The 20,378-nt window shown below is 36.6% G+C and overlaps 1 protein-coding gene across 2 annotated transcripts in view; it reads right to left on the bottom strand.

Moving 5' to 3' along the window:
• JMJD1C (jumonji domain containing 1C) overlaps positions 1-20,081 on the bottom strand; it is a 229,995-nt gene extending 209,914 nt beyond the window's left edge. For both annotated transcript variants that reach the window (XM_069461114.1, XM_069461115.1), the window contains exon 1: positions 19,589-20,081. In XM_069461114.1, coding sequence (XP_069317215.1) covers positions 19,589-19,756 — 168 coding nt within the window. In that variant the 5' untranslated portion in view covers positions 19,757-20,081. The remainder of the gene's footprint in view (positions 1-19,588) is intronic.
• Positions 20,082-20,378: the final 297 nt, after the last annotated feature.

The following is a 20,378-nucleotide window of genomic DNA, read 5'->3' as shown; positions in this document are numbered from 1 at the left end:
ATTTTCCACTTAGCCTAAGCACTTTTTTTAGGATATTAATTCTATTCCTATCTTTTCAAAGCAGGAATCTCACTGGTTGACCTAATCATTGGACATTACATGTTGTACCTGACTCCCAAACTATATGCTGCTTTCTGCATAGAGAGCCGTTGGACAGTAATATGCTTCCTGAAGTTGATTACCATAAAAAGAAATACTGGAACTTGGGAAGATTTAAATCAGGGTCATAGAAAATAGTCAAATGGATCACGTGGGTTTTGCCATTCCATACTAAAGTGAGGGCAGTTCAGTGAAAACGTAGTCATGTATATTTTTTTATTGTGGTATGATGTATAAAACAAAATGTCATTTTAACCATTTTTAAGTGTATAATTCAATGGCACTAACTACTTTCACACAGTTGTGCAACCATCACCACTATCTGTTTCCAAAACATTTTCATTACCCAAATAGAAACTCTGTACCCACTAAACAGTAACTCCTCATTCTCCTCTCTCTTCAGTCCCTGGTAACCTCTAACTATCTCTATGAATTTGCCTATTCTAGATACCTCATATACGTGGAATCATACAGTATTTCTCCTTCTCTGTGTGGCTTATTTCACTTAGCACAATTCATGTTGTACCACATCTTCATTCCTTTTTATGGACGAATAATATTTCCTTGTATGTATACAACTTATATGCCTATTGTTTGACATTCGGGTTATTTCTGCCTTTTGGCTATTGTGAATAATGCTGCTGGCATACAAGTATCTGTGCTTTCAATTCTTTTGGATAAATACCTAGAAGTGGAATTCTGAGTCAGATGGTAATTCCATGTTTTAGCCTGTTGAGGAACTACCAAACTGTCTCCCACAGTGACTAAACCATTTTACAGTCCCACCAGCAATATACGAAGGCTCCAATTTCTTCACATCCTTGTCAACACCTGATATTTTCCAGGTTTTTCGGGTTTTGTTTTTTAATTATAGCCATCATAGTAAGTGTGAAGTGGTAGCTCATGGTGGTTTTGATTTACATTTCCCTAAAGACTAAAGATATTAGGGATCTTTTCATGTGCCTATGGCCAATTTTACCTTTTCTTTGCAGAAATTTCTATTCAAGTCCTTTCACCATTTTTAAATTGGGTTGTTTTCCTGTTGAGTTTTAGGAGTTTTTTTTTTATATATATATTTTGGATATTGAACCATTATCAGATATATGATCATGTGTAATTTGGAAGTGAATAATACAATTTCTTCATATTAAACAATTGTTTATATGAATAGGTCACTGTCATTTTAAAGTGGCTTGCTCAAATGTCATTTTTAAGTGACATAAAAACCATTATCTTAAATAATCTGGATTTATTATTTCAGAGCTGAAAATCGTAAGAGATATCAAGATTTCTGAAGGAAAAAAAGGTATAAATTGCTGAATCATCAAGAGCAAACTCTCAACACCTGATTTTCTTTAGAGAAGTAAAAGAAAGGGTAGATTTGGGGCACTATAAAACCACATGAAATCTGCAATGGAACATCACCAAATATTTTTCAGAATTGAATGCAATCAATGGGTCAGTTAGAAATCCTTCTGCCACTATTTCCCATACTGAAACATTTAAATTTTCAGCTTTTGACTGTGGCTGCTCACTGACATACCAGCTTGAAAACATCTTCCCATAATTTCTACTCTATAGTAACCACAAACAGCCAGAACTGTATGACAGAGGCACTAAACACTTATTGCCATTTCTGACAACCTACAATTGTAATTTAGAAATTTATCTGATTTTGTGGGCCAAAGGAAAAAAAAAAGCGGAAACAATGGGAACCTTAAGTTAAAATATAGGTGCAGATATAGATAAAATGTTGAACAGCTGCAAAGAACAATTTCCTTTAACTGACATGGAATTATTAATAGTGCATCTCTAAATTATACAACATTTTAAAATTACTTTTGATAAGCATGCAGAGAAGGACAGAAAGTCAAAATTTTTAGATGAATTTTAAAACATAGCATAGAATTCAGTGGTAGTTTAGCTGATGAGATGAAAAGTCTCCATACAATCTATAAAGAAATGAGTGATCAATTCTCAAAACTTGTGGTCCCCAACCCCTAGGGCTATAGAGCACCCCCCACCCTGATACCGATCCCTGGTGCTGAAAAGGTTGAGGACCGCTGCTCTAAACCATATACAAATTACACATCATATAACAAAATCTTACTCAAAGTTGAAAAGACAGTTAAACATCTGATATGACTGAATACTCTGCAAATACATCCTCGTCAACTGAAATCTATTACATATGAATGTTCTTGAATTTGGAGATTTCCAAAGGCCAAGGACACAGCCCTACTGAATGTCAATGTTTACTACATATGTTAGGAAAAACACACACACAAACATACCAGTTTAAAAACAAACTTTAAGACATTCTTGTAGGCATTATTTTTCTACATTGTGTTTCTGTATTTCTTGATTTTTCAATAAGATGTAAAAGTATGTGACACACATTTAAGAGTTTCTTAAACATAAGAGTATGTATTGCCACATACTAGCTATGAAAAGACAATGAAGTTATTCCTAACACTTAGCCACAGATTACTATACTTACAAAAATCTTACATAAATTTTTTCTTTTACTACTTGTTTTTTTTTTTTTAAAGTCTTACCCTGAGAATCTAATTTAAGAGAATATTTTCTTCAAAAGAGAAAAAAGTAGAAATTAGCAGTATACTTAGCTTCACCTCATTCCTGATCTGGCAGAGTTAAAAATATTATACTTTATCATGAAGTATAAAACTACTAATCATATGTTTTAATATTCTGTGTTTCTATTATTTTCTTTAAAAGTACACATATATAAAAATAACTTTGACATCATGGTTAATAAGTATCATGGTTTATGATATGGTTTATGTATGTAAATAATGTCAGCTACACTTAAAACACCATTTGTTATATATAATATTTAAAATATATTAAGACAGCTGATCAATTTACTTTACCAAACATTATAAATTTTAAGAAGTAACTCATGTGGAGGAGGAGGAGAATAAAAACAAAAGTCATCTTAAAAGCATGACAACATTTTCCTTTTTCTAGTAAAAGGAACTACATCAATTATTTCTCCCCCCCAAAAAATTCCTTATGCAAATGTCTATATTTTACCTAAGAATATTCTTTGTAACTCTGATTTTTAAAATTACATAATTCTACTGGTGTAACATTTTATTTCATGAGTTAATTTGCATTAATATTGATAAAAAGATCAATTAAATTTTATAAATTGTTTCACAAAGATTGAAAGATTAGTTATAAAATATTCACTACTCCTTGAATTACAGGAACAGTACTCAACAGGTCAAAGAAATCAACTGAGTATTTTTTAAGTTCTGGTCCTTAGAATTCCTTTCCTAGTGAAGAGGGAACTCAATTTTTCCTGTATAGAAGTAGGGTTTGGAAATAGACTAGAAACTTTTCAAGGACTATAAGCAGAAACATATACTGGAATGAAACCACTCTTCAGCTGAAGTTACAAATAATCATGATTATCTCACCAGTTAGTTACTGTGGAAACAAAACATAAAAGGAAATTAAGAACAATGAAGAAAAGACAAAGGGAAACAAGCTAAGTTTGGAATGTGTTACTTAAAAAAAAAAAAAAAGAAACAAACAAAATAAAGAAACAAGGGCAAGAAACTAAAGCTCAAAAATGCCATTAGTAGGCTACAATATACCTTTAGCTTTTTCCCTTTTCCTTGGCTTTTATCTAAGTACTTCTGAAATAGTTATGATAGTCTTACTTAAACCTCAGAATCTAATAAGAAGAAGAAATACTTATCTGTCAAGGTAAGCTGTGTTATATAGCTTACAAGGAACCATAAAATCATGTGAGCCCAATTGTTTCTTATTCTAGAATGTTTTCCAGTTGAGAAAGTAGCATCCTCGTATCTCAAAATTAGTACGATAACTTAACACAATCAAAAGCAAAAACTCAAAACAAAAATTAGAATCTTTCATCTCTGTGCCTCTTAATTATTACAGCACTGTATCAACTAAAATTAAGAATATCTGATTCTAATATCTCCAGCTGAATGCCACAATAGCATATAAATTCACCCAATTTCTTCTCAATAGACCATCCATATATTCAACAAACATATTCAGAATTCCTACCAGAAACTATTTGCTATCCTAATCATTGGAAATAAACAAATAAGCTCTTATCTAAGGATTAAAATAAACCTATCCCACTTCTAAATACCCAGATTCCACATTAAGAATAAAAATCATGTTTACTCATGCATACTACTTCCAAAGTCATTTTTAAAAAGTTAGTATGATGCCAAGACAACTCAATGGGGAAACAAGAGTCTCTGCAATAGTACTGGGACAAGTGGATTTCACATACAAAAGAATAAAGTTGGGCCCTTCACACCATATACAAAAATTAACTCAAATCAGCAACCAATATGTAAGACCTAATACTGTGAAACTCTTAGAAGAAAACACAAAAGAAAATCTTTGTGACCTTGGGTTAGACGGTGGTTTTCTTAGATGTGACACCAAAAGCAAAAGCAATAAAAGAAAAAATAGATAAACGGGGCTTTTTGCTTTAAAAATTAAACTAAAACTAAAACCTTTTTGCTTCAAAGGACATTATCAAGAGAGTGCAAAGAGAAGCCACAAAACAAAAGAAAGTACAGGCAGTCCCTGAGTTATGGTGTTCCATACTTACAAATGGGCTCCCCATAAGGATAATTCATAATTCAATAATTAAATTTATAATTTGAGAACTAGATTCTTCCACGCATATAAACAAACCCACATGGTGTAAACGGTTCATTTGTGAAGAATCTTTAATCTAGCACCTAGTCTCATTGTTTATACAGTCACTTATGCACAGCATCACTTTCGTCTTAACTTTTTGATATGCTTTGGTGAATCTATGCGTTTACCCATACCACCATACCTCCAAAGTGAAAGTCCACTGCAACTCTAGGTGAGCCTGCAGTGAAGAGAAAGGTGATTACAATAGAAATGAAAATGGAAATAATCAAATGTTCAGAGAAAGGCCAGACACTATCATTCACTGGGAAAGCATCAAGCTTCAGTCGCTCAACTATCAAAACAATTATAAAGGATAAAGTGAGAATAACAGAATATGTGAAAGGCAGTGCTTCAGTGAAAGCATCAATTATTACTAAGCAGCATAGTGGATTAATTATCAGATGGAAAGGTTACTACTCATTTGGTTAGAAGAGCAAAATAACATTCCTATTAGCCTAGCATTGATGCGACATTAGGTGAGTGTTAACCTTTAATGTTCTTTTTTTTTGAGACAGAGGAGACTCACTTTGTTGCCCAGGCTAGAGTGCCGTGGCATCAGCCTAGCTCACAGCAACCTCAAACTCCCAGGCTCAAGCAATTCTGTTTCCTCAGCCTCCCGAGTAGCTGGGACTACAGGCATGCACCACCATGCCCGGCTAATTTTTTTCTATATATATTTTTAGCTGTCCAAATCATTTGTTTCTATTTTTAGTAGAGACGGGGTCTCGCTCTTGCTCAGGCTGGTCTCGAGCTCCTGACCTCGGGCGATCCACCCGCCTCGGCCTCCCAGAGTGCTAGGATTACAGGTATGAGCAACCGCGCCCGGCCAACTTGTTTATATCTTAATCAATTTAAACAAGTAATTATTGAAGAGCCTTTCAGGCCATTGTAAGGTCTTCAGCTTTTACTATGAATCAATTTAGAAGCCTTTGAAGGCATCTGACCATAAGAGTGACACGATGTGATTGCTTGCTGCAGGCAGTATAGACTTTTATGGATAAGGAGAACTACTTAGGAGGCAGTTGGATATCTAGCTACTAATAACTAGTTTAAAAAGCTAACAAAAATAGTTACAAAAATACTGGAAAATCAGCCAGGTACAGTGCCTCATTGTCTGTACATGGGAGGCTGAGCCAGGAGGATTGCTTGAGCTAAGAAGTTGAAGGCTGCAGTGAGCTATGATAGCACCACTGCACTCTAGTCTGGGCACCAAAGTAAGCCCTGTCTCAAAAAAAAAAAAAAAAGATACTGGAAAATCTAGGCAAAAGATAAAAGATGATGGTGGTATGGACCAGTATGGCAGTAATAGAAGAGATGAGATATGTTGAGATTTTGGATTTAATTTGAAGGTAAAACCAACAAGACTTTGCTGGCAGTCTGGATGTGGGATGTGAAAGAAAGGAGTCAAGGATGATCACCAGGGACCTGAACAAGAGGGATGGAGTTACCATTTATTGGATGGTGAAGACAGAGAGTAAAGCAAGTTCATATCAAGAGCTCAGTTGTAGATAAGTCTGAGATGCCCATTAGATAACCACATGGAGAAAATAGGCTGTTTAAATATGAGTCTCGGGTTTAGGCGACACACCCAAACTAGGATATAAACGTGAAAGTCAACAGCATATAGATAGTATTTAAGGTTATAAGACTAGATGTGATGGCCAAAGACAAGTGTGTAGATAAAAAAGAGGTCCAAGAAATGAGTCCTTAAAGAACGGTAAAAATGAAGAAAACTTTCAAAGGAGAGGCAAGAAAGGTAGGAGAAAAACCAGGTGAGCATAATGCCCTAGATGCAAAGTGAACCAAGTATTAGCTAGCTAGAGTGGGCTCTAGTTATAAAAAGAATCAAGAAACTGAGTACAGTCTGTATGTCAAACACCTTACAGGCCATGGGAGCCAAAAATACAATAGAGACCATTTTCTTTAAAAGGTAGGGATTTCGATTTCCCTGGAATCACCAGGAAATTCCTACCTTTGCAACATAGCACATTAAAGCTTAACCCTATCCACCAAGAGACTGCAATGAATACAAAAAGGAAAAAGTTGATAATCACTGATTTCAGTCATATATATCAGGTTCTTCTCCTCTGAAATCTACTGATCACTAAAAAATTACATACCTGGATATTTTTTGAATCTCTTACAAGAATATCCTCAAGTGACACTTCATAATTAAACCTTCTTTTCTTATTTACCAAGAAAAAGTTCCTCAATGCTTGTTTCTCTTTGTATAACCTTTTATAAGCTACCAGTTTCTGATTTTCTTTCAGGAAAAGTTTCTCCCTTTAAGAATGGTTTATTTCCTTCTCTCCGAAAAAGAATTTTTTTGGCCTAAGGAATCACTATTAAATACAACTGATAAATTCAATAGGTGTTCTAATTGAAGGGGATGAGGACCAGAATTCAGTACTCTCAGGTTTCTTCCTTGTCTCCTACACCCTCTGGTTACTCACTTTTCCAAGGGATCCAAGAAAACAATCCAAAAAGACAGTGAGGCTTACTGAAAAACACTTTGAAAATCAATGATACCTTAATTCATCACAATTCTTATTTTGTTCTGAACACTAAGAAATTCAGAGGTAAATTTAATGCAATATTATATTAACTCTCTGTGAGTTTATTTACTTTTTTCCTTCTTTACTACTTTATATTTCAAGGGTACTTAATTATTTCTATAAATATGTGTATATGTTTATATATTTCAAAACCATTATAAAAAGATGGGATGCATATAGTCTATATTCATATTCACTACTTACTCTCTTTATTCAAATGAACAATGTAAAGTAAAACAGTTTCCCTTAAAACAATTCACTTTGGTATTAAAATATCATCAGCAATTTTGAAAGTTAAGGTAATGAAACATTTTAAGGAATAATAGAAACAATATAAAATAAGATCTACATAGTTTTAGCAAGGTGAGTTTAAAGAAGAAAAAGAACACAGACCAAATAATAGTATGATGCTATTCAACACATCGGAACAGTTTACCAACTTTAAATTGTTTTACAAATATTTTACCTAGCACTATATTGCCTCAATACTAAGATTCCATCTATGGACTAACAATTTAGGGAGGAAATAACTCCTACATTAAATATACATAAAGCCATTTTATATTGAATGATAATGCATAACTTTATCCATACATTAACATACTGCTTCCTTCTTTGATATTCCTCTGAGCCTAAAGATGTTTTTTAAATCTTAAACTCATAATTTTAACAGATGGATCAGATGTCTCAGCTCCTACGTGTCAGTCTTTCACAAGACATGAATTAGTCACACAGACCTCTCCTAGCTTTGAAAAATTCTAAAACCTATTCTAGGAATGCTGACTAGTTCTACTGCCATATTAACATTCTCTGGCATGTTATAGGTGATCTTCTAATTTTCACAGCAATATAGCAAATACTGGATGAAATTTGAAATGATATTGAAGAAGCCAAATTCAACTTAAAATTCAGCCACTTACAGTAATAACCAATGTAAATAATTCAACTAAAGAGACAACTAGATGAACACATCTTCACCAGGTTTTCAGGGGCAACAGAATGCGTAAGATAAAAACTTTTCATAATAATACTAACTCATTATTTTATTTGCCTTTTCAATTCATTCTTTCATCAACATACAGAGTAGTAGGCTACCTGTAGTGTAGTATCACAGCTGATAGGTAATGGAATGTGTGCTTATATGTTTTTGTGTTTTAAAAACTTCAGTTTTAATTTTTATTATAATACAGTATCAATAGATACAACCCACATAAATCAAAGCTCTGTGGTAGCCTCAGTTAATTCAGAGTTTAAAGAGGTACTGACTGAAAAGTTCTACAGAATGAATTCACAAACTTTGCAGAGGACTACAAACAGAATATTGCTACTTGATATTCTATGTAGTGGTAAACAAGTCACTTTTGACATGATCTGAATGTAAACTGTGCCTTAATTTCAGAAACATTGAAATGTGGAAAATAAGTATCTTAGAATCCAAGAAATGTATTTACACAGTGAACACTGTGTAAAATGCTGCTAAAATCGGATTTTGTCTTGCATGGAAGCAAATGGAGTTAACTGATACTTTATACATTATTTGATTAAGTATGTTTTCCCATTTTAATTCATGCAACACAGACACCATTTTTTAAAAAAGGGAGTATGCCTAACATCAGTTTCACATTAGAAACTATTAGCAAATGAAATTTGAAAGGAAACATGAAATGCATTTTATGATTTTATAAACAGTGGGTTACACATAACATTTAAAAAATTGCAAAGAAACATTTTCACTAAACCACAACAGTTTGTGTAGAAGATTTGTGAATTTTAAGTTTCAAAAACGACAGAGGTAAGACTGAACAAGTCTAAGCACTCTTAGAAAATGTGATTTTGGACTTCATCAGTTAAGCAAAAAAAAAAGTACTAACAGGGGGAAAAGTGAGCTAAAGAGAAATCCAGGATAAGTAATCTGTTCACACTGAATAGAACAGACAGGGAAGAGACTTGAAAGTTAAAAGATCACTTAATACATGCCTGGGGAAGGAAGGTTTGGATCTACTGGTAGTACAAATTACAAAGAATGTAGATGGGCAAGCAGGTTTCAATGTGAAGGAAGAAATTCACAGAAATGAGTAAATGCCTACATTCAAGGTAGGGGGAACAAAAGATGAAAAGAGTTTTCAAGTGCAGGTAAGACTTTAAATTAAATCTCAAAAGGGCAGCTGGTTTCACATGAAGATAATAAATTATCTTTTAGATACATTTTCTCAAACCCAAATATGGGACATTCGTGTAAAGCTGTCAAAGAAGGAGGTACAGATTATAGATCAAATTGAATTGAAGAAAGTCCAACGGTTAAATTTCAGATCTGTGAGTAATTATGCAAAGTACTATAATTCTTCAAGGGGAATATCAAGATTTAAGGAAACCAAGCAACAGTAGGCCAAGGACTGAACCTCTAATACCAAATTAAGATGGGAGGAACTGTAGTCAGAGAAGGAAGGAGAAATAACAGCCCAAGAGGACTTGAACCATGGACCTAGAGAAATCAAGAAAGAAAAGGCTCAGAAAGAGTATATATCATAGCAATTAAAGGGGTTTTTTGTTGTTGAGAGCCAGTGAAATATAACCATTTGGAGAAGCAATATGGCACAGTATAGACACACTGAATTTGGAATCAGAAATCTGTATTCAAATTACTGCCCTGACACTCACTGGTTGTGTGATGAAAACTCTCAAGTTCTCTTATTCTTCAGAGATTAAGGAAATATATATTCATAAAGCTAATGAATATACCAATCAACATGGGAAACCAACTTCACACACACAGAATTTGAAGAAACAAATCGAAGAATTAAAATAAATGTCGACTATTAGTTTCTTTGCTACACAATTCATATAATCCTCATAACAGCTCTATTGTACAGATAAGGAAACCAACATGAAGAAATTAAAGGTCACACTGTAAACAATTTACCCAGTTATAATCTAGGTCTGACCCCCAAAGTCCATGTCTTCATTCCAGACAACAAAAAAAGTTTATAAACATTGTATTACTCATCAAAATCAAACATTTATGTGATTTTACTCAATTGCACCAATTGTCAAATTAGAAATCACTAATCTAAAAAATTTCTATAGCATACTTTAATAAAATGAAGAAAAGGTCAAAGAAAATATTCCCTGATATAAGGGTAAATTATGTAATCCTCAAAAATTTCTTTGTCAGAGCTGGGCATGGTGGATCATGCCTATAATCTCAGCTACTAGGGAGGCTGAGGCAGGAGGACCACTTGAGGCCAGGAGTTCAAGACCAGCCTGGGCAACATAGAAAGACCCTGTCTCAAAAAAATAAGAGAAAAAAAATTACCTGGGCACAGTGGCACAGGCCTGTAGAGGCTAAGGTGGGAGGACTGCTGGAGCCCAGGGGTCCAAGCTTGCATTGAGCTATTAATAACATCCCACCACTGCACTCCAGCCTGGGCAACAGAGCAAAAAATAAGAATAAATTTGTCAGATTAAGAGTTCTATATCAAGTCAAAGTTGGTTAAAATTCCCACTGGAAGAAACTATCTGAGCAGACATTTGATCACTGTCGAATCTCAAAACAAATAAAACTAGCAGTATTTGTTGCCACTAAATTGCTACCATTAAAAATTATCAATATTAGTATTCAAATAACAATCTCTCATCCAAAACTCTTCCAACTAGATATTTTTGGTGTCAAAAATTTGTTGGATTTCATAAAATTAAATGCAGCATATATTTCAATGTTGATTTATGGTGACAGAGTGCAAGTCCTAGGTAATATGTAACACCTCTGCAGGGCTTAGAGAATCCTAAAATTAAGCACATTAATATTTCTCCTACAAAAGTATTCAAATCATATTAGGTTCCACTAAAAAATGAGTTCATTCAGTTAGCTTTTGCTTCTAAATGAATCATTAAAAAATATTTAGTTGCTGTAACTATTTGGATTTCAGAATTTCAGATGAGGAATAATGGATCTGCAGTTATTTATTTATCTGGCCAACATAGAGTATAAACATGTATGGTATATGAACTAAAAAGTAAAGGTTGCCATTTCTAATTAATTTCTGAAATATTAACGATGCCTCTTTCCTGACATTTCTACTTAATTGTGAGAGGTTTATGCCATACTTCCTAATATAAAAATTCAATGTTATTTCTTATTTTTAAATATTTGGAAACTTAGACATTTATATTTTACATACATTAATTTTTTCAAAGCTGTGTGATACATTGGCACACATTAAAGCAGAATATACCACCACATTACCCTTCTAGAAAATCATTACTGAAATTATACAAAGTACAAGAAAATTCTACAGTCTTAACATCCAACAAAAAATGCAAGAGTGTCAAGAAAATGCCACTGCTTTCAAATGTTTAAAAAAAAAAAGTGGAGTGAAATACTGCCACGTGTATCAGTTGTGATGCTTTTGCTTCCAAGGAAAAGATAAACCAACCAAAACAGGCTTAAACTTCAAGTAAATTTATTGTCCCAAAATGAAAAATCCCCTAACTGAAAAATCCAACAGTAGTACACAGGCTTCAAAAATAAAAATCTGATCAGTAACATTTTTTGCTGCATCCTTGTCAACTCTATTAACCTCTGGTATCTCAGTTTTGTCTTCAAACTGGTTTACCTTAAAGCAGGAAAATGGCTCCAGCAGATCCAGATTCACATCCACACAAAACTATCCGTGGCTTCATTCTGACTGGATCCATTTAAGGCCTGCAGCCATCAACGTAGCTAGGGGAGTTCTATTTGCTGATTGGCTTAGGAAAATTATGGCCCATCCTTTAGTCCTGCAGTCTCCAACCCCTGTACTGGTCCACAGCCTGTTAGGGACCAGGCTGTAGAGTTCCATTCCTCCTGCCCTTCCCCCTCATCCGTGGACATCTTCCATGAAACTTAAGAAGGGGGGAGTCCCCCCCACCCCTCACAGCTGGAGCAAGTGATCCTCATTGCTTGCATCATCGCCTGAGCTCCACTCACCATCCTACCATGTTTTCCATGAAACCGGTCCCTGGTGCCAAAAAGGTTGGGGACTGCTGCAAACCACACAATGGATAAAGAATGGATGCTGGGGAGGAAAGGTACACAATGCCACAAAAGAAATGAAATTCACAATTAAGAGTAAATAGATAACTGAGATGAATAGTATGGATTAAAATATTCCAGAAACTTATGGTTTACATTTATTTACCACTCAATAAATATTTACTGAACACAGAAGTAAACGCTAGGTACTGTACTAAATATGTGAAGAGGAAAGAAAGTATGAGTCTGAGAGTTGAGGACATTCTTTGTACTTAGCTTAAAATTGTCAAAAAAATAATATATAAAATCTATAAACATAGGAAAATAGCCTATATGCTTTCAATTACATTGAACTATCTAGGATACATTTTCACTTTCAAATGCAATGATATCCCTATATAAAAATAAGACCAGGTTTGTCATGGTAAAATTTCTGAAGTCCAATTACCCCATAATAAAAACATTCTCTATTTTAAATTAATGCAACCAATATATATGCCAGAATGTATATGCCACATGTCAAAAGAAAAAAAAAAAAACAGTAGTTCTTTTATTTAATTTTACATAGAAACACAATTAACACCTTTTAGGCCGGGCGCGGTGGCTCACGCCTGTAATCCTAGCACTCTGGGAGGCCGAGGTGGGCGGATCGTTTGAGCTCAGGAGTTCGAGACCAGCCTGAGCAAGAGCGAGACCCCACCTCTACTAAAAATAGAAAGAAATTATATGGACAGCTAAAAATATATATAGAAAAAATTAGCCGGGCATGGTGGCACATGCCTGTAGTCCCAGCTACTCGGGAGGCTGAGGCAGTAGGATCGCTTAAGCCCAGGAGTTTGAGGTTGCTGTGAGCTAGGCTGACCCCATGGCACTCACTCTAGCCCGGGCAACAGAGCGAGACTTTGTCTCAAAAAAAAAAAAAAAAAAAAACACCTTTTAGTAGGTAATAACCTTCTTCTAAAACTAGATAATGGTTAACAACTGCACAAGTTATATTCCACCACAGGTATATCATTTTCTATATCCAAGTCTTTAGGACCAGTCGCAACAACAAATGCAAGAACAGGTGAAAAATAATCTCTGTACTTAAATCAGACATAGTGTTTTCACCCACTAGCTAAATCAATTTTGTCTATAGTTAACCTATTGAGGTCATGTTGACCAATGAAATAAAAATGATTCACACATTCATAATTAGCATTATCAATACTTCAAGACCAGGACATAAATGTCAGACTGACCTGAAGAACTACCCTAACAAAACATAAGGAAATCGAATGCTACCAACTCAATTGGAAACTTACTGAATGAGAGAGCTGAGCAGAAATGTATAGATCTAAAAATGAAAAAGGGCTTACTTACAGACACTTCAATCATAAATTACTCAACCTGAGCAAGAGCGAGACCCCATCTCTACTAAAAATAGAAAAAATAAGCCGGGAAACTAAAAATAGAAAAAAAAAATTAGCCGGGCATGGTGGCATGTTCCTGTAATCCCAGCTACTCCAGAGGCTGAGGCAGGAGCATTGCTTGAGCCCAGGAGTTTGAGGTTGTTGTGAACTAGGCTGATGCCACAGCACCCTAGCCTGGGCAACAGAGTGAGACTCTGTCTTTAAAAAAAAAAAAAAAAAATCATAAATCACTTTAAATTTCCTAAACATTAATATCATTTATATTTAGACACACAAGTTTTACAAAGTAATTTATCTGCTGGTATGCAGCTCAGGACCGTTTAAAATGTGCATTCCCACGTTATCCCCCAAATACAAGCAAATTTATGGGTTTGGGTCTCTGAAACGCAGTATAATTTTTTTGTTCCTTTTCTGTATGGAAAAATCCAGATACATTTTCTTAAATACTCACACTTCAGACAAGGCTGGCTTGAAAATAGTGATGCAATCACCCTAAGCATCAAAGAAAGATAGGTGAGTGGGTGGGTGAATGAATGGATGAACAAACAAGAGTCTGAGTTCAAGAATAGAAGCTGAGTAAAAAGCTAAGAGTAAATCAATGTTTGCTCTTTAAGGAACATGATATTATTATGTAAGGATGAATATCACCTAACAGTACTTCTCAACTGCCAGTTTTCCTTCCAGAATACTATCAATTTCCTAGAAAAGTTCCTTAAAAAGTAGAGCAGTAGGAACGTCAACAATGTATGCCAAGTCAAGAACATTGCTAACTAATGGGGCTAAAAAAAGAATTCAATAGGAAGAAGCCTCATGTCATATATATTTCAACTTCTTCAACAACTTGGTCCTCCTGTACAAAAAGGGTTCAGATAAGGTTTTTTGTTGGTTAAGATAATACCAATATAGATAATCCAAAAGGGTGCCAAGATATTTTTTTAAAAAGTCAACAAAATATTTGAAATTATCTAAACATAATCTAATAAAAATTCTAGTAATTAAATTTATTACTTAGGAGATCAGAGAGTGATATCACTAACTCCTGGCATGAAAAAATAAATTTTAATCTTAATTTATTTGTACCAAATTATGTATGTTCACATTGTACATACTGAATATGTTTGCTGCCGTGGTGTGGTAAGAATAATGCCAACCTAGAAAACCAGATATCCATATTCAGAAGAATGAAACTAGACCTCTATTTCCTGTCATATACAAAAATCAAATCAAGATGAATTAATGACTTAAATCTAAGACCTGAAACTACAAAACTACTAAAAGAAAACACTGCAGAAACGCTTGAGGCATAGGTCTGGGCAAGGACCTCTTGAGTATTACCCCTGAAGCATAGGCAACCAAAGTATAATTGGACAAATGGGATCATAAGCTAAAAAGCTTCCGCACAGTAAAAGAAACAATCAACAAAGGAAAGAGACAACCCACAAAATGGGAGAAAATATTTGCAAAGTACCCATCTGACAAGGCATTAATAACTACAATCTATAGGAGCTCCAACAATTCTATACCAAAAAAAAATCAAACAATCTGATTACAAAATGGGCAAAGGATCTGAATAGACATTTCTCAAAAGAAGACATACAAATGGCCAACGGGTATATGAAAAAATGTTCAACATCATTAGACATCAGTGAAATGCAAATAAAAACTACAATGAGATATCATCTCACCCCAGTTAAAATGGCTTTTACCAAAAAAACAGGCAATAATGAATGGTGGAAAGGATGTGGAGAAAGGGGAACCCTTGCATACTGTTGGTGGGAATGTAAACTAGTGCATACAGAGAATAGTATGGAAGTTTCTCAAAAAAATTAAAAAATAAACCTACCATATGACCCAGCAATCCCACTGGTAGGTATATATCCATAAGAAGGGAATTCAGTATATCGAAAAGATATCTATATTGCCATGTTTACTATACCACTATTCACAAAAGCCAAGATGGACAACCTAAGTGTCCATCAACAGATAAATGTATAAAGAAATTGTGGTACATATACACAGTGGACCGTTATACAGACACACAAAAAAAATGAAATCCTGCCATTTGCAACAACATGGATGCAACTGGAGAACATTACGTTAAGTGAAATAAACCAAGCACAGAAATACAAATCTCGAATGTTCTCATTCATATATGGCAGCTAAATATTAAAAACAACTGATCTCATGAAGACAGAGTAGAATGATGGTTACCAGAGGCGGGGAAGGGTAGCAGAGAGGGGGAGATAAAGTGGAGATGATTAGCAAAAATACAGGTAGATAAAATGAACAGTATTTCATAGCACAACAAAGTGACCATAATCAACAAGTTAGGGTATACTTTAATACAACTAAAAGAGTAGAATTGGAATGTTCCTAACACAAAGAAATGATTAAATGCCTGAGGTGCTGGCTACCCTAATTCCCTTGATTTGATTAATTCACATTGTATGCCTGTTTCAAAACATCACATGTACCCTGTAAATACATACAGTTATTACGTACCCATAATAATTAAAAATTAAATAAAAAAAGAATGCCAACCCAAAGATATTCGCATCCTAATCCTCAGAACCTGTAACTCTTACATCACATGGCAAAGAGGAATTAAGGTTCAGATGGAGTTATGGTTGTTAATCAAGTAGACGGTGAGATTATCCTGAATTATCTGCGTGATTACCAATGTAATGACAAAGGCACTTAAAAGTGAAAGATGGAAGCAGGAGAGTCAGACGGAGATGATTAGGAAAGAAGGTCAGAGAGATACAACCTGGCTGGCTCTTAAGATGGGGGAAAGCAGCCACGAGCCAAGGAATATGGGCAGCTTGTAAAAACTAGAAAAGGAAAGAAAACAGATCTCTTTTAAACATAGTCTTGCCACACCCTGATTTTAGTCCAGTGAGACCCCATGTCACATTTACAAAACTACAATATTGTAAATTTGCATAGTTTAAGCCACCAAGGTTTTGTTACTTAAAGCAGTGACAGGAAATTAATGCACATGGTAATTCCTTACACATAAGACCAAAAATAAGAATTATCTTTAAAACACAGTATTGCCTAAACTCCTTTCAAGTTTTGATAGTTATCCTTCCAAATCATATGCCACTTACATGTACAACCAAGATTTCTAATATACTTACATTACAGACTTTTAATAATACATTTTGTAACTTTAAAAAAACCCCACAAAATTGCCTGTTTATCAGCATTTTTCATATAATAGATCAAACTCTTTAAAATTTACTCTTCAGTAACAAAGTCTAACAGGATTATATTATGTTGATGTTAACTGTCCTAAGTTTCCTTTAAGAAATACGAATGAGGCCGGGCGCAGTGGCTCACGCCTGTAATCCTAGCACTCTGGGAGGCCGAGGTGGGCGGATCGTTTGAGCTCAGGAGTTCGAGACCAGCCTGAGCAAGAGCAAGACCCCACCTCTACTAAAAATAGAAAGAAATTATATGGACAGCTAAAAATATATATAGAAAAAATGAGCCGGGCATGGTGGCGCATGCCTGTAGTCCCAGCTACTCGGGAGGCTGAGACAGGAGGATCGCTTGAGCTCAGGAGTTTGAGGTTGCTGTGAGCTAGGCTGACGCCACGGCACTCACTCTAGCCTGGGCAACAGAGTGAGACTCTGTCTCAAAAAAAAAAAAGAAATACGAATGTATGAAAGTTTGCACACAAATCTAAAATTGTAGATTCTAGGCTAAAAAAACCTATGATTACACTGTAAGTAATAACATCCATTTTTCAAACAGAGACTGTTAGATAAAGGAAAATGTCAAATGTTCACATATTTATGGTTCAACACGCATTTTTCTTTTTTTGGTAAAAATTTGGATAGTGAAATGCAGAGATATTAAGTGCACACTTCAGTGAGTTTTGACAAATATATATACACCTATGTAACCAATAATCAGGATATAAAACATTTCCGTCATCTAAAGAAAATCCTTTCTGTTCTTTCCAGTCAATCCCCACCAACCACAGGTAAGTTATTTTTTAATTTATTTTTAAATACCCAGCTAATACCCGGCCATTTATAAACATGATATATGTTAACTCTCTCTTTACATCATCTAAATTCTCAACTAAGAAAGTATTTAAGTCTTCAATAGATTTCAGTTTGATAACTTGACTGCCATCAATGATATCCATAATTTAAAACTGCATTTCCTAATTTTCATGTATCTACTAAAACAAAATACTGTGGAAAACACAAAATATCACTCTGTGTTTGTTCTGAAATAATTTTAAAATGCTAAACCATAATCCACCTAGCTTCCACACAAAAGCCAAGCTAATTTTGTATCAGAGTAAAACGATGAGAAATACATTTAGCAGTACCTTTTACACGAGTAGTTACTGACTGAATTGATCTGCCGTAATTCCTAGAACCATTAAGATCAGCAATGTTTTCTAAGATTCTACTTTTTTTGAACCAGAATAACCAACCAAATCTTCAAAATTACCCCTGTTCTGCTCATTTCCTATTAAAAATATCTATTAGCAAAACAAACCTATTTTGCAACAACTCAACATTAATAAACTCAGCATGAAACCGTATCATTGCTTACAGTGATGAAAACAGAGATAACAAAAAGACACTCAAAAACTATTAAGATAGGTACAAAATATTAAAATAGGTACGTACATGTATAGATACTACAATGAATTTGGAATTGTAAGCTTGCATACATACAAAGGGAAAAAATTCCCAAATATAATTATTCTCAGTGAAAAAGTAAATGTCACACGGCACTGGGAATACATTTCATGTATTATTGTTCATAAATCAACCTTGAGAAGCCTAGTAAATGTCTTGTCTTTACTCTGCCCGTTACCTTCATTCAACCTGTCCCCCAGTGAGAACGTGTTTGGAACACAACAGGCATATCCTATCTCAAAATCATACACATACCTACACTACTGAAAGAAAACCTTAGCAGTGTCACATGTAATGAAAGGAAAGCAAAGAAAAATACACTAAATTCTGCAAGGCATTTAACATTTTAATTTACAATATTATTTCTCATTTTATTTAAAATAGTATAAAACCCAGGAACATCTTGACTCTGAAGCATCATCTGTTTCTAACAAAAAGTACACTATGGGAAAGAAAGAGAGAGAAAGATTAATTTCTATTACTCTCCAGACCAAAAATTTTCTTTTCCTACAATTCCGATTACAAAGCCAAACATCTACTAAGTAGAGGATGAATCAGGGCCCCGCCACCGCCACGGCCTTTGCCTCTAAAACACACACGAATCTCAGGACTGCCAGGAAAACCAGACTCTTGTCTCTTTCCTTTTCTCCCACCCCTTCGGCAACCTTGTGGGATAAATTTTAAGTCTCAAACCCTGCACTATTAAGACTTTTGCAAGGAAAGAAATGCCAGTGAAGCTGGCCACGTACCGCCACGAGCGGTCCGCCCCCTACCCCCACCTGCCCGCGCGGCGCCCGGCTTTCAGCTCCGCCTTTCGGTGAGGTCTCCGCGGCCGTCCGGGCGCCACAGGGGGGAGCCGCGGTTGAACCCTCCCGGACAGGGGCCAGGGCGGGCCCCGCGGCCGTCCCGGGAATCTCGCTCCAACACCGCCGCCGCCGAGGAAGCCACGCGCAAGGAGGCAGTGACCCGGCGAGGGATGTGGGCAAACCCGCCGTGGGCTCGGAAGAGGGGCGTGACCGCCAGTTGGCCGGGCTGCGCTAGGTGCCAGAGGTACGCTAGCGAGGTGCGGCTGCGAGACCTGGGTGCGGAGGCAGGCAGAGGGAATGGGGGCGCTCGCTCTCTTACCGCCAGGTCCGGATTGCGGCTGTCCCTATGTGACACGGCTCGGATGACCCCCGCTCTCCAGCTCCGCCAGCGGCGTCCGCTCTCCCCGCGCTCCGGACGCGCCTCGTCACCGACCGCCACACACAGGAACCGTTTCCCCACCAGCTCCGGCCGCGTCTCCACCGCCATAGCCGTCGCTGCCAAGGCGGCCGCTGCCTCCGCCACTGCGAGGGAACCCGCTCCTACCGGCCGCCCATACTGAGGAGAGCGGACCGAGGGACGCGGCGCCCCACGAGCGAGCGCAGCCCCGGGGGCGCACCGGCCGCTCTGCCCAAGAGGACACAGCGACCTCGTCCCTCACTGTCTCAAACACTTTTCTTGACTCCCAGAATCGAAGCCTTGGACTACAGCTCCACAGAAAACCTGACAGAAATCCCTACACCGCCGTCGGACGCCCCGAGGCAGCCCCGGCCGCCGCCGCCGCAGCCGCCGCCACAGCGCCGTGGCCAGTACTACTCCGCCTCCCCATCCACTGGCGAGTAGCGAGCGCGCCGCGCGTCTCCTTCCGCCGGCGCGAGTGGGGGAGGGAGCCGCCGGGAGGGTCGGCGGAACCACCGCAGACGGAAAGTAGTGCCCGACGCGGCGGCAGCGGCTGCGGGGCCAGCCAGGCTCCAGAAGCGGCGGCTGCTCCAAGACCAAAGAAGGAAGATGGGCGCAGGGAAAGGGAATGCTCTCCTTCAGCAACACCTAGTAAAAGCGTTTGGGGTCCCCTTTCTATTCGTTGCTCCTCAGAGGTGGGCGTGAGGTGAAA

The sequence above is a fragment of the Eulemur rufifrons genome, chromosome 28, assembly GCF_041146395.1.
Source record: "Eulemur rufifrons isolate Redbay chromosome 28, OSU_ERuf_1, whole genome shotgun sequence".
In the NCBI taxonomy this organism is placed as follows: domain Eukaryota; kingdom Metazoa; phylum Chordata; class Mammalia; order Primates; family Lemuridae; genus Eulemur; species Eulemur rufifrons.
The sequence above is the reverse complement of the archived record's forward strand: the minus strand, read 5'-3'. Positions and strand labels throughout refer to the sequence as shown.